General features: G+C 42.5%; 2 protein-coding genes across 3 annotated transcripts; one reads left to right on the plus strand and one right to left on the minus strand.

Annotated features, from left to right (window-relative positions):
- Nucleotides 1–657: 657 nt before the first annotated feature.
- Nucleotides 658–6,679, minus strand: LOC141905885 (integrator complex subunit 1-like). The gene is made up of 2 exons (XM_074794966.1): nt 6,579–6,679; nt 658–6,226 (listed from the first exon to the last, which is right to left on the minus strand). Exon 2 carries the CDS (start codon nt 6,122–6,124, stop codon nt 1,178–1,180), a length of 4,947 nt encoding a protein of 1,648 aa, XP_074651067.1. The 5' UTR covers nt 6,125–6,226; nt 6,579–6,679; the 3' UTR covers nt 658–1,177.
- A 93-nt stretch (nt 6,680–6,772) lies between these two features.
- On the plus strand, nt 6,773–14,006 carry LOC141906019 (4-hydroxybenzoate polyprenyltransferase, mitochondrial-like). 2 transcript variants are annotated; one of them, XM_074795164.1, is made up of 7 exons: nt 6,773–6,927; nt 7,422–7,980; nt 8,717–9,005; nt 9,762–9,847; nt 10,157–10,287; nt 12,915–13,103; nt 13,544–14,006. In XM_074795164.1, exons 2-7 carry the CDS (start codon nt 7,560–7,562, stop codon nt 13,718–13,720), a joined length of 1,293 nt encoding a protein of 430 aa, XP_074651265.1. In that variant the 5' UTR covers nt 6,773–6,927; nt 7,422–7,559; the 3' UTR covers nt 13,721–14,006. The 2 variants fall into 2 exon arrangements, with proteins under 2 accessions (XP_074651265.1, XP_074651263.1); XM_074795162.1 differs by lacking the exon at nt 10,157–10,287 and adding an exon at nt 11,240–11,373.
- Nucleotides 14,007–15,121: the final 1,115 nt, after the last annotated feature.

The raw sequence follows: 15,121 nt of genomic DNA on the forward strand, positions 1-15,121 counted from the left end.
GTCTCAGTTTATTGCGTTTTCAAGAGAACGGCGTGCATTTTATCGACAGCGAGAATGATTTACAGCAACAAAGACTAGCGCGCGCTCCGTCCACCATTTTGGCCAGTGTAGATCACGTGACCGACCAATTGCTACTTTATCGCCATCTATCGTAAACTGGGCGAAATATTACCATAATCGCACTGGCTTCGAACCCCATAATTAGACATAAGCCCTCCAATAAGATAGAATTTTAAGATATACTTTTCACAAGACATGATTAAGACTTACCTGTTATCTTAAAGATCTAATCGTTTGATAGCAACTACTATTTTCTTGGCTTAAGTGGATAGGGTTAATTCGACTTAACAAGGTTCGACTTAACAAGGGAGGTCCAGGCGTAGATTGTTTCAAGCCCGGGCCATTGAAAATTTGGTGGAGAGGACAAAGTCTTCATCAGCTTTCACTACTGACCGATTTTAATAAAGTACAAAGTTATCTCATAGATTACGCATAAAACCAGTTGAAATAATTTTCTTCCATCCAAGAACTGTAGTCTATTGAAATAATCCAGGTTGTCCTCATCCTTTTTTTCAAATATAAAACGAAAGTTCATCATTCGGAGAATGTTCATTTATTTTGCATGATCATTCAAACTTAATACATGTAATCTTATATGAAATACAGCACAGACTTCTTGAATTGCTTCATTTTCTATTCATTTAATAGAGTTTCATATACAACAAAAATGAAGAGTTTATCAAGTTCATAAACTTGTACATTGCAATTTCAAAGAATAGGAAGATATGATACAAAATTGGGTCATTAACAATTTTCGATACCAAAGACACACATATGGCAGTGTAAATTATAACAGCATTAATAGCATACGATAGCTAAAATTCAATAAATCTTACAATGTAGCTGACATTTCATTTGTTACAAAACTGCCTGACCTATTTCCACATTTGAAATATTAGATTAGTACAGGGGTGGATCTAGGGTCTGATTCAGGGATGAGTGCACCCCGAAATAGGGCATATCATATGATTTTTAAAGGCACCCAGCTCATCAAAAGAAATTAACTACCTTTTGGAAATACAGAAAATTAAGCTTATGAATCTAAACTGGATCCACCCCTGCAGTACCGGGTTTATATACATTGTGTAAGTGACATAAATTTCGCATTGAGTCAAATCTAAGCGGAAGGCGTTTCTTCTCGTTCCAACTCTCCAGCGATATTTTCGATCAACATTTCGATTTGTTTGATAGATAAATGCAGCATATCGCCGGAAAACGTATTCTTCGATACTTTCTTGTCGCACCCTTGCCATATTTTCGGTATATGCATGCAAGCCGAGAGAAAATCCAACACTTCCCGCGACTTGCATTTATCCGATGCCGGCAAATTGTCTTTCAGCATATTGTCGATACACTGTTGAAGAGTCGACCAGTTCGACTGATGAATTAGCAAAGCCAACAGATACGTAATTCTTTTCGAATGGTCGAGGTAATCGGGATGTTTGCCGTCCGGGTCTAGTAATTCCAACCAATCAACTAACACACCGGTAGCTAAACTGTCGTGTTCGGTATTTTTCAAATGATCGAACAAAACGTCGAGCGACTTATTATTTACGGCGCCATCTTTCAACCCGTCCGATATGAACCGCTTAACGATCTCTTCCAGTCTAGGATTATTCAACTCGGTGATTCCGTCGGTCAATTTCTTTCCGTCTACGGGCTCATTCTCAACGACAGACGAGGCCGGTTTAATCTTCTCGCCGACGATTCTCTTTGCCAGACAAATCACCGGCGACGAACAATTAGGAGCGCTGTCCAAAAGCATCGCCATTACGGAAGTCAGCATTTCACTCGGCGGCTTCTGTTTCGTCGTGATTATTTTCAACAACGGAGAAGAAATGCTGGTATGCAAGAGAAAAGCTTGAACGAAACGTCGACCGTCGTCCGACTGTAAAATCTGATGAATCGACGACAAAACGACGTCGCAAACCTTCGCATTCTTCATTATAGCCTTTTGAACGTCCTTGAGGAGCGACTGCCGATGGTTGAAAGCTACATCTTCATCTAAGAAAAGTTTCTGCACGACTTTCGTAGCCGACGCTACGTTTTTAAACGTTACCGCTACGTCGGGGAGCTTCTTGCTGAGGTCGAGATTCAGCGTCGCGTGTTTCGGAGGCATCGCCTTCCAATTTTCCGTTTGCGGCTGCTCTTCCGTCGGAGTCAATATCGAGTAGAACTTATCGCCTCCGCAAGCGCCGCGCAGTTTTTGTACGTCAATGAGTTGAGCCATATACGATTTATCGACGATATTTTCCTCGACAGACGGCAAGTCGGTCTCGACGGCGCAATCTAAAGCGTTCAGGAGTTTACTCATGCTGCTAACCGGAATGCCGAACGACTGCACGAACAGAAGCAATTGCGACGCTTCGAGGTCTTGCAAAGCTCCGTCGACCAGTCGCGGCGTGGCCGACCTGATCAAACGCAGTTTCAGCCAATCGGGCAACAACAAAGCCTCTTCCGAAGTATCGACCAAGAACGCCGACGGCGGCAAAGTTTCGGCGGGAAACCACGTCTCGAGAAGTTCAGAGAAATCGCTCGGTTCGTTCGGATAACCGTAAGTGAGGAGTATAATCATAGCGTGTACGACGAGAATATGTAAGGTGACCGTGTCTCCGTTCTCCCACTGAATCAGAATCTGGTCTTGTTTATCGGACCAGGCGTACGCTTCCTTTTTAGGTTGCTTCGCCAGGCGGATATACCGTACAAAAATGTTAATCAACGCGGCATGCACATTATCAGCGTATTTAGAACATTTTTCTTCGCCGGGTAAAACCTGATTCATTACCAACGCTCGCTCGACAATCAACTGAGCCAGGTCCAAACATAGATCGGCGAGTTGTTGGGGCTCTTCCGGTTCGAGTCGGTGTCTCTCCAAGAACAGGATATAGGCGGATATGGCGTTCGTATCCATTTCTACTCGACACGCCTGCCGCAGCGCGAGCGCGATCTTCGGCTGAAGCGACGCAAAATGCGTCAGTAAAGGAATCTTATTCAGCAGCCATTTATACGACAGAAGCAGATCGTCGGCGCGTCGTTCCGTCGAATCCAGGTCTTTGTTTTCCGGATTGGCTGAACACAAAACCATCGATAAGCCCTGAACGGCTAGCGCTCTCGACGACGCTTGCTGATTCGATAAACGCTTCATGAAATAATCGAGAACTTCTTCCGAAGCTTTGCAATCGCTTTGCGGCGAGAACAGCAACGCGTTCAGGCGTTTCAGCAACAGTTCCTGTTTCTTGATCTTCTGTTTCTTTTTCAACTTTTGCGCGCCGGTCTCGTCGTCGTCTTGTTGGAAAAGGCCGATGTCCGATTCGTGTAGCAGGAACTCGCACAAACATTGAACAGGCAACACCTCGAGCGAGCCCTCGTTTGATTCGACGAGCTCGGCCAACCACGGCATCGATTGCGACGTGCCCTGTCGCTGAATTATATCCATCAGGAAGTCGGGTTCGCGACTGCAACACAACAAATGCCCGATTCTCAACGACTTGTTCATCAACTTCAGTTGGTCGATCACCCACAACGGCGGCTTTCTCGCCGGACCAGTGGGATCCATCGACGTAAGCTGCGAAATCAGAAGGCTGTTGTTCTCCGTGATCGTCACCTTGCTCGTAGCCGCGGCCAAATGACCTTCGAATTCGAGAATTTGCTGCTTTTCCATCGCGACGAGTTGTCGATCGTTATTCCATATTTCTTCGATCGACGCGTCGTCCGTCGCGCAAGTCGGGGGCGGAAATTTGTAATTGTTCGTCATCACCATCTCCATCAGCGACTTCAACGTCGGGTACAGATCCCACGCGGCTCGACCCAAAGTCGACGGGTTGAAAGCCGCGATTACCAACAGCATATCCCACGCCTTCCAATAAAGGTTCGATATCGCGAGTGTCGGCGGCTGGTATCCGCGCGGTAAGGCGATATTTTCCGGATGATGGTAAGTACACGCGTTCAATACGGCATCGAAAAATTCCAATCGTTCGACGTTCAAAACTGGAATGCCTTCCATTTGCAGAGCGGCCGCGCGTTCGACTAGCTTATCGGCTAATTCCAGCGCGTCGGCCGAATTCAGAGGTAGATCTTTCGACAAACCGACGATGAAAATTCGCATCAGCGTGTCCTCGTGAACGGGTACCTCCGACACGGCCCTTATCATCAGTCCGCGCTCCGATTCCGTAGGCCAGTTATCCTTATTATAGTACTGCTCCGGCTTTTCCAAGAACACAAGCTTGTGCAAACACAAAAGGAACTCGGCGTTTTTCAGGGTCGTCAGCTTCGGTACGATCGTGTGAAGCCAGCAAACCGAATCGCGTTGGATGCCGGCGATCTGCTGTTGAAACGATGTCAACGTCGCCAGCTCGCGGAAATCGCCGCGGTCATACGCGGTGATTGTTTCTTTGATGTGAGGCGTCACCGACAACAAGCAGGTCATACACACGAGATCGACGATTGACAGGATCAACCGCTCTTTGAACATCGTTTCCAAATCGGCGAACTTCGGCTCCGAGCGTTCGGCGAGCAAGCCGAGCACGAACGCCGCGAAGTTCATGTCGTACTTCAACGTGCGCACGATCTCGCGTAACAACGCGCGCAACGCTCGCAGGTAATCGTCGCGATTGATCAGGAAATCTTGGAATATTTCGGCGAGGATTTTCGCCGCTGTGTCAGGAGTGTGCTGAAACACGACCGATATGATACCCATGTTGTTCGGGTTGCGAGCGCTCGACAGTTCGTTGTAGATCGTGTGCGTCAGCAGGCTGCGCACGTGCACCGGCGCCTGGATGATGATCTCGCGAATGCAACCGAGGTAATGATTGATCAACGGCTTCGTTTTCATGCGGATCTTGATGATCTGCGCCAAGATCTCCTGCGTCGCGCCGCAATTCATACAAACCGACATCAGCAACTCCTGTGCTGGTCGCGTCAGTTTCGGATTCTGCAGCCACATCTCGAGGCGTTGCGCGGCCATTACGCGCACCTCGTTGTAGCCGCATGTCGCGATCATCAGTTTCAGGAAATTACGCGAGATGTTATCGAGACCTTGACCTCGCCGAGTCAAATGCTCTTTGATCGTGTCGACGACGAAGTTCTCGACGACCGTCTGCTGATAGATGTACCGCGGGAAAACAACGATGTTCTTCAACTCTTCAGCTGTTTTTACGAAGACGCCACTCGCTCCGCCGCTGACCGTTTTATCGCCGGTATCGCTATCTGTCGCTTCTTCATCCGGGTACGACGTAAACATAATCGGACTCGAACAAGACGACGACGATTCGGCCGGTTTGATCGCGAAATTCTCCGATTTCGGCGGTAATTTCGTATCGAACGCCGACTGGATATTATCGACGAACCCCTGACAGTCCTCGCGGTCGACCCAAATACGTTCGCCGAGCGAATCTTCGATGTACACTTTCAGAAACTGGTCGGGCCAGTTTTCCTCCTCTTGAAACGCGGCCATTAACACGTTACAAACGAGAACGGGCACGAGCGCGTTTCCTTTCGTCTTAAAGTTGATACCGACGTCGCGTTTCAGTAAACTGCACATCGCTTCGATTACGACGTCGCTGTCGAACAGTTGCTGACGAGTTTTAGCCAGACACATCAACGTCAGGAATACGGCTTGATTCGGTTTCGTGCGGTTATTTCGTAAATGTTTGACGGCGCCGCACAGAAGCCCCTCGAGTTGTACGTCGTCGCCGGTCTCTTCGGCCGATTCAATCGCGTTGTACAAATCCTGAGGATCGACGTCGATCGCGTTTTCATACGTGAACGTTTGCGTCTGAGGGGCCGGGGAACCCCGACGGTCCGTATCCGGTCTACCGAGCGGTGTAAATGTTTGAGAACCCAATAGTTTTGGTCTCTTGGCCGCCGAACCGCAAGTATGCTGAGCCGGCTTTTCGCGTTTCATTCCGCTCGTGAGTCCAGCTTTTTTCGGTAGAGCGGAAGGCGGTCTCAAATCGACTTCGCTCGAAGACCTCGGTTTGGAACCTAAAGCGATTAAGTCTCCAGGCGGAAGGTGACCTTTTTGTTTGCCACCAGGGCGTCTTGTCATTGGTTTTCCACGCTCCATTTCACTCTGATTTCTGAATCACCACTACTACACCAGCAGCCGGAGAGGGACAGGATCCAGACTTTTTTCGTCTTAGTCTTGTCTTATAGGATACATAATTAACTGCAATATAAAACACAAATATATATATATATCAATTCCATGCAGAACCATTTGAATAATACCATTTGAAATTGTACACACGAAGGGTCCTCCTTATAAGGAGGATCGCACACGAATACATTTTAGGCTAGTCTGAATACCAGTCGTTGTTACCTGGTTACGGTTCGATTACGACGTCGCTGTCGAACAGTTGCAGGAACAACGGCTAGGTACTAGACTAATTTTAGGCCTACTAAATAAATTAGGTGAATTTAATTTTAGATTGAATGAAATTTTCTGATATTTAAAGGTTTTTGATTAATTTTTTAGCTCTATTGTGCAGGAAAATATTCAACAGATTATAAATTCTTACCGGCAAAGTTTGACAGATAGCCGCTTTTGCTAGAATTGAAGTAAAAATGGATAACATCATAAATTCGGCCGATTTTGCTTTTTGCACCGCTTTCTACCCGGTAGGTAAAACGCGGAAATGTTTCCAGTCCGAGACCGTGTTTTCTCTATTGCTTACGTTGTTGTGCTGTCGCGAAACGATTTGCGGCGGTTCGAGTCCCGAAATTAACATTCAATATCTTTTCCACTGAGTTAGAGGTCAAATCCATTTCGCTTGTATTTTAGCTGTCCGGTCGCGAATATCAGTGTAAACTTAGTGAGCTTAATCGAAATATATTGGTCCCTTAATAGCTAAACGCTAAAGACTTCGGGTGAGTATGATTTGTCCGGTTTTCCCTGAAATTCAGTGGATCTGGACCTGACCTGTCTTACAACAGTTACAAAATATGTAAAATAATATGACTCCAGCAGGCATTTATTACTGATATAATATGATTTCAATTGTTAAAATCAATGAGGAATAAATAAATTTGTTATATTCCATGTCATCTCGGTAAAATACGTCATCTCGGTAATAAGGATGAACGGTCTGTCCTGTCTGCCCCTGATATTTTCACAAACCACATACGCCCATATATATGGTATAAGCCCATCCGATCACAAAAACCTTAGCACAAACGATTAGGTAACTAACTAGAACTGGAAGAGAAGTCAAAAGAGGAATTTCAATCAAATAAAAGGCAATGTTTTTTTCCTCGACACTACACGGATATCTGTAATCTTCGATGCCACTTGCTGAGTCTTCGTTGGCTCTGCATGAAAATGTCTAAGTAACAAAATGATTTGCGTTATTCTTCGCTTTCAGATTGTCAGGATGATCTTCAAGTAAAGCTGACACATCTTCACAAGAATTCCTAGCGATAGCCGTATCAATAACAAAACTGAGGGACCGGGAGGTGTAGCTCACCGTTAGTCTGAGTTCAGTCTTGAATTTGGAGTAATAATGGCGGCTGTGATATTAACACGAAATTCTTCCTTTATACGGAATCTCAAACACTTACGGATATTTTCTACGTCGACATTTCGCCGTCGAAATGCGGCGAATTCAGAGCAGAACGGTAGTAGCGAATCGAATTCATCGAAATTCAAATCGAACAGAACGATCTCAGAACGTAACGCGGTTATGTGTCGGAGGGATAAACTTTCGGCGAACTTCTTAAAACCTTTAAACAACCGGTTGATTTCGGGATGCGCCGTCGTAAATAATTACCACGGATTGAACAGAAATTCGATCGACTACCGAACGACGAAATGTCCACGGGTCGATACTTATCGCGGAATGTTTTCATTGACAAGCGTCGTCGATTGCGCTCCAAATAATATCCAGCCATACTTGAGATTGATCAGATTTGACAAGCCCATAGGTAAGCCCAAATTCGAGATTTTCTGTCTTTTTGGATGAAAATACTCATCCCATATTTCCTATCAGTTTTTAGTTCAGGTTTTAAAAAGCTTTGCCCCTAAAAGTGGTGCCAGAAATTGTAGCCCAGTGATTCTACAATGTCAAAATTACTCTCCCCTCCTAAAATAGAATATGAAAATTTCTGTCACCTGGGTATCTACCACTTAGGCTATATCTTTGGAATAAGTACATCTGCAGCTAATTGATTGGTAGTTGGTGACCTACCGCGCGGTTGTAGTTGGCGATAAGCTGTTAGGCCTCTATTCACTTGGGCTGATATCATTATCAACCAATTTAGTTTTTGAAATATGCAATCATGAACCTTCCCCTACAGAGTCCGGTTTCTGGCTAATTTATCGGGGGGGCTATTTCACACACAGAATTCTAAATCTCGGGAAAATTGTTTGAAATTAGAAGAATTGGCTCGTGTAACTATCGTTCAGTCTTGTAAATATGATTTTCAATGAATTATGGAATTCAAAAAGGAAAATATTTTCATAAAAAAAACGTCATCAACTTTATACTAAATGATTTACAAACATCTGAGAATGCAAGCAGCAAATGGTTGCATACGTATGAAAAAGGACTAATAGGATTGTGCAACCAACTGCACGATTTTAGTAAAAAGGTTCGTTTGGGACCTTACCCTAAAATATTTACCTGTGGACTATTTTGTATATTGATAATCTATTTTATAGGTACATGGCTTTTATATCTGCCGTGCACGTGGAGTATAGCGATGGCCGCGTCGGCCGGACACCTACCCGACCTGTATCTACTAGCGCTGTTCGGCGTTGGGGCGTTCGTTATGAGAGGTGCTGGTTGTACGATAAATGATATGTGGGATAAGGATATCGATAAGAAAGTGGCGCGCACGCGGATGCGGCCTCTGGCTTGCAATCAGATTACGCCGTTTCAAGCTCTAGTGTTTCTCGGCGCTCAGCTTTCGGTCGCGTTGACGATTCTAATGCAACTGAATTGGTACAGGTACGTCGTGTTCCGTGTACTTCATACATCACTATTAATCAAACTATAATGATCTGTTTTACCGGTGTTTTTGGAAGCTGACATTCTTCCGACCTTTGATAAGCTTATAGAGTTGATGCACATGACATGATACTTTGTTTGCTGGTGGTCAGTGCTGGAGCCAGTTGCTCAAAAGTTGGTAAGAGTTAACCAATAGTTAGTTGACGTAGTGACCGTTAAAAGTTCTTCGTTACTTTGGTATTTATCTGCCGGTTATCTTTAGCCAACTTTTGAGCAGCTGGCCTCTGGAGGCTTGGCATTACTAAGAACATAAGATAATCTGAACCCGGTTTTATAGGCTGGTATTAACTTCAGCCTGGGTGCTAACCCCCGGGTTAAAGTTAAACTTTTGAACAACTGGCTTCTGGACCCAGTTCCACAGTGCCGAGTTAAGATTTAACTCTGATTTAACTCATCGAAAACGAACAAACTTTAACTCAGAGTTAACTCTAACTCACAACTGTTGAACTGGGTCCTGGAGGCTTGGCATTATTAAGAACAGAAGATAATCAGGGGATCTATGGTAAACTTCGAGGGTCTGTCATGTAAATCACTTATCGTGATCAGCCATCATTCAATATGGTATGGTCACACGGAATAGCGCATGGCTACATTTTCAGGATATAAGCTTATAAACTTATTCCATATTTTCAGTGTTTGTATCGATCACTTTCCTAAGCAGTTATTCGTTAACAGATATTTATTGGATATTTTCAGCGTTCTGCTCGGCGCTAGCTCAATGGGTTTAGTCGTACTTTATCCTTTAGTTAAACGTTACACTTACTGGCCTCAGATTGTATTAGGTACGTATCGTTAGGAGCAATGTTTAATTCGTCGATAGATAATCTATAATATCGAATCATACTTGTGCATAAATAGCTATGCTTCCTTTTTTTCGGTTTAAGGTATTAAGACTGCGAGGAAATGTATTTGATATCGTATTTCTGCAAATTTCATAAATGAAAAAAAAAGAAAAAACTTTCCGGCAATTTTTGATTTTTCGGTGGAATTTTCCAACAAAAAAAATATCCATTTCATCCCGGCGTTTTCATTCGTTTTTGTTTTGTAAACCTGTTAATCAGGTTGCATTTTACTGCGTTTTATTCTCTCAGGTATAACATTAAACTGGGGTGTGTTGTTGGGTTGGTCAGCCGTTCAAGGTTCGTGCGGCCTTGTCGCGCTAACCCTATACACATCTAGCATTCTGTGGACGTGTATATACGACACAATATACGCCCATCAAGTGAGTAAGCCCCGCCCCTTCTCGCTTATAGCTATAGGTGCTCTGCATATAATCATGTATATTATTTATAACTCGCTTTATACAATGGAGTTCATTGTACTTGTCATGACATTTCAGTTTGTTTTATTTCCATATTGCAAATGAATTTCATTCGTTCATTCATCAATAACAGAAAATCATTTCAGAGAAAATATTGAGGGAGAGTCGTTAAACCTATAGCCCACTATGTATATGGGCCGGGGTAGACTTAGTGTGTAGTCTAAATTGTCTAATGCCCAATCAGAAAGCTAAAAGAACAGAGCTGAACACTACACAGTTTCCTGAGATGATACAGTATTTGCGTCGGTTGTGAATAGCCCAAAATCTGTCAAATATGAACACTGCATGTTTTCATAAGCAAAGCAAAATATCGTTGAACTTCTTCAAAGTTGTTTATTGCTGTAAGCAATAATTCATTTTCAATTTAAAGCAGGTGACCGCAGCTCTGCTGCTGGAAAAGCTTTATAGTCGAAACATCTAGTAATATGTCTGTAACACCTGTAAGATATCATAGACCCAAACTGTCACCAAATAGTGCTTTCAGTATGTGTGTAGAATCTGTCGTCGAACCCACCTCCCATTAATGTTTACTACATGTCACATCACACAGTGTCCCATTAGAAATCATTCACTATTCCATTGCAGCTCCACACTTTTTTTTCGGTTTCAATTTTCAATCGTGAAAAACGGATCTGCAATTGATAGATTGGCTGGTCCGGAGAAATACGGAAAGAAAATTCCTCATTCGGTTTAATTTAGGGCATAATTTTGCATTGCTCCTGTTGGTATTGGCTTCGTTTTTTTTTTCCGCGCTCAAATCTTTCTCGCACAAGATTGCGCTGTCGCTGATTTCCGCGCGTTCTCTGAACAATCCTAATTCTAATCGAATCGAATTTGTGCTTGTTTTTGTCAGGTATGACTTTCAACTGGGGTGCCCTATTAGGCTGGGCAGCAGTTCATGGAAGTTGTGCGTGGCCGACTGTTGTACCCTTGTACCTTTCGGGCATAGCTTGGACTTTAATATATGACACCATATACGCGCATCAAGTGAGTAGAAAATTTCATCAAAACAAAAACAAAATTGCCTTGTTCATCACTGTTTGGAAGCTTGACTTATATCAGTGTCACGATTCCATTGATGATACGTAATATCGACGGTTTACATCGGCTAGTTCGGTTTTCTGGAAATAACATATTATTCTAGTGATTGAATTAATTAGAAAGAGCTAAATGATTCACGTGCCGTGGGTTTCATACTGAAATTGGTGTTGGGTTTTCATATATACGATGTGAAAATATAACCGGGCATTACACTATTTTACTTGCGCGCTGTTAATTCTTTGTTGGCTTTTCGCGAATGAAATAGATTCACCCTGATTGGGAGTGGATGTCAATGAATCAAAACCCTTCACCTCGCCCCGAATAGCTTCTCTTACACGTGCTTTCCTTCCTTTCGAAATATGAAATCTATCATCATCTCAATCACGATGGCTCGCTGCAGATTAAGAATCGCTGTCCAGCCTAAGGGGTGTGTTCAGAATACGAAAAATAAATACTTTGTACAAATTTCTAAAATGTGACGTTGTAAATCAGCAGCTGCAACCCCTCTGTGAAATTCAATGGTATCTTTTTATTTTTTTCTTAGCATGGACGTATGATTTTGATTATTCGGCTTCTTTTATTAAGATGATGCATTACGCATAAGATCAAATAACTTACTATTCACCCATAAGCTAATTCAGACATTAATGAAGCTTCTTTGCTTGTTATCGGAAATAAATATCGTTACGATTAGTTATTTTGTCTTCAATAACATGTACCTTATTTTTTTCTTATCATTTATTTGCACAAACAAAGAAACCTTTTTTTCTTTTTTTACTTATTTGTTCGCCGTGCTTTAACTGTCGCTGCGCAATCCTTATAAGTAACAATTTAGCGTCCATTGAATTTGAAGGCTGTCTTACGATAAATTGTGTTTAGATGATGCAGAGACAATTGGAATTACAAAATGTATGTCGCGCGAAGAGATGTTGTATCAAATCAGTAAACACAAAGACCGGTATTACTTCGTAGGTTAACTCGATTTTGTTAAAAGTACAAGCTTTTGCAGCTAGGGCATAGCAGCTTCATCAGGTAATTGAGTGATCACTGACGCGATGAAGCTAGTATGCATTAGTAGCAAAAGCTCATATTTATAATAAAATCACATTAACATCGAAGTAGTACTCAGTCTTTGCGTTTACTGAAATGTATATCACGTGTAGTAAACCTCGCCTAACTCCGACGAACTGGTACTGGAAAAATTGGTCAGAAGTTAACGAAGTCAGAGTTTAGGATAGGAAAATATGTTAGGAAGCTTGAAAATGATTTTGTTGTTGTCCGAGTTTGCCATGTCCGAGTAAAGCAAGGTTTACTGTATTACAGCAGCATTTAAAAACCGATTTACATAAAACACCCTTCAAACATCTGGTCTTCGGTGTTTCAAACCATTTCCTCTTATGTTGAATGCATTGTTTTCCTAGAAGTTTTTATTTCGATCGTTGAAACTGATTTTCTCGATGCGTGATTGTATTCAAATACTTTTACAGGATAAAACCGACGATATTTTGATCGGCGTTAAATCAACGGCGTTGAAATTCGGCGAGCAGACGAAATATTGGGTATCCGGATTCAGCGTGGCGATGCTGGGCGGATTGGTATCGGCCGGATACATGTGCGATCAGACATGGCCGTTCTATACAGCAGTGGGCATAGCCGGAGCTCATCTAGCTAAACAGGTCAGTTGTCTGCAGGTGTAGGCTGCATTTGTCTCTGAAACCAGTTCTCCTAAAGCAGGGAGCACACTCGGCGATTTTTCCACCTTCAATAGCGTTTGAAAATTTTACTGGCGATTGAATCCGCAATCACGCAGAGATAATTCTGTTCGGGGCAAATTGGCTATTTCACAAATAAAGGTTTTTTCACAAAAAGCGGCCCCCTCGGTTGCCTAATCGAGTCGCTGAAAGTGCCACCTACTCGGTGCAAAAGAATTGGCAGTTGAGTGCGGGCATTCAGTCACAACGATAATCACCTAGTTTATCACTGGCTTAAACTGATTTCGCTAAGAAAGTTAATGCAAGCTAAGAAGCTTCATTTCAAAAACTGGCAATTCATCTAGGGCTTGTAATTGCTACCTGCTTATATTGTTCATCTATGTTTTACTCGCTGCTTTTTCCAGATTTACACGTTAGATATGGACGATCCCGACGACTGTTTCCGCAAATTCTGTTCTAATAAACAGCTTGGTTTATGGCTGTTCGGCGGAGTCGTGTTGGGCACGTTGTTGAAGACGTCTGCTGCAGATGAGGAGACCGAGGTATCCGACGATACTGTATTCACCGAAACTGTTAAATGAGATATATCTCTGAGATGAGCCAAAGTTGTGTATTCTATATATAAACTTTCATTAAGCGAACTTGAACCACTTGAACTTGAGCCGAGACAAAACTTCGATCTCAACCATTGCGAAATGTGTTTTTAAGCATCATATGGAAAATTGCTAGAGATATGCGATTAGTTAAGTCTTATCACTCTCCAAGCTTTCCGAACAAAGATTGTGTCGTCTTATTTATTGATGTTTATGAATGTAATGTCTCGAAAAGGAGGAAAAGTTGATGAAATATAACTTACATATGATATAAGTCGTATGCTTGTTTATTAAAGTGGTTTGCTCTGCTCAGTTCAATCATTTATGGTATGCTGCAGTAATAATTATCAATACATTCTTACCAAGTTAATACGTTTGCTGCCACCGTGATAATACAGCGCTACCCCCAATTACCACTATGGATTGGAATATACTCACAAGTCGGCGCTGAAGCCCTTACATCGTCAACCTTTGCTGAAATTGACTAATGCGTATTGAGAATGAATCGGAGTTAGTTCACATTGCCGGCGAATCAAGAACCGTCATTAGCAAAGAAGCATCTGTTTTGCGTTTATTATGGTTCATGATGTTGTATAGTGTGGACGAAACATCTTCAAAGACTTCCTTTTCGACGAAGTACAGTGGAATATTGTTAATACTTCTCAGAATCTTGTGGGCAAAAGGGAAATTGTTGTATAAAATGGGTATCGTATCTAAATCTTGAGCGATACGAATATGTTAACATGGGACATGCTGGAAATAATTGTAATAAACAGCTTTCGTCTTAAGCAGAAACGTATTAACGAGGTCCAACAGTACTGATATACAATAAGCGACAATTAAAACGGGAACAATTTCATATGACTGTTAAGGTAACATTTATTTTCTCTCTTGCTATTTACACATCAGTTAAACCGTAGTCATTTACAACTTTATGTACAGAGTTTTCAAAATGTGAACAAGAAGGAATGACGAAGCGTATGTACCCTGCTACAACACCGATTTTAAGCTAAGCTATGCAGAACGGGGTCATTCATTTATTACGTACGCATTAGGGGAGGGGGTCGGTGCAATTGCGTACTGTAATGCTTAAGGTATACGAAAAAATGGCCGCTTTTGCGTACAGAGGGGGATTGAAAAATTAAAATTTTATGCGTACATAATTAATGAATGATCCCAACTCGTATCGAATTTAAAGACGGCTGGAGAAAGTGATTTCGAAGGTGATGGATTTCGCTACCTATCAACAGCGCCAGAATATCAATTAATTACTTACATACTCTGATCGAAACACTTGACCTTGTCAATCAACAGATTACAAATCAACTCTGATACAGCTAACAATAGATTACAAATCAACTCTGATGCCACTAAAATAATACCATTTAC

The sequence above is a fragment of the Tubulanus polymorphus genome, chromosome 5 (assembly GCF_964204645.1).
Source record: "Tubulanus polymorphus chromosome 5, tnTubPoly1.2, whole genome shotgun sequence".
NCBI classification, from domain to species: Eukaryota; Metazoa; Nemertea; class Palaeonemertea; order Tubulaniformes; family Tubulanidae; genus Tubulanus; species Tubulanus polymorphus.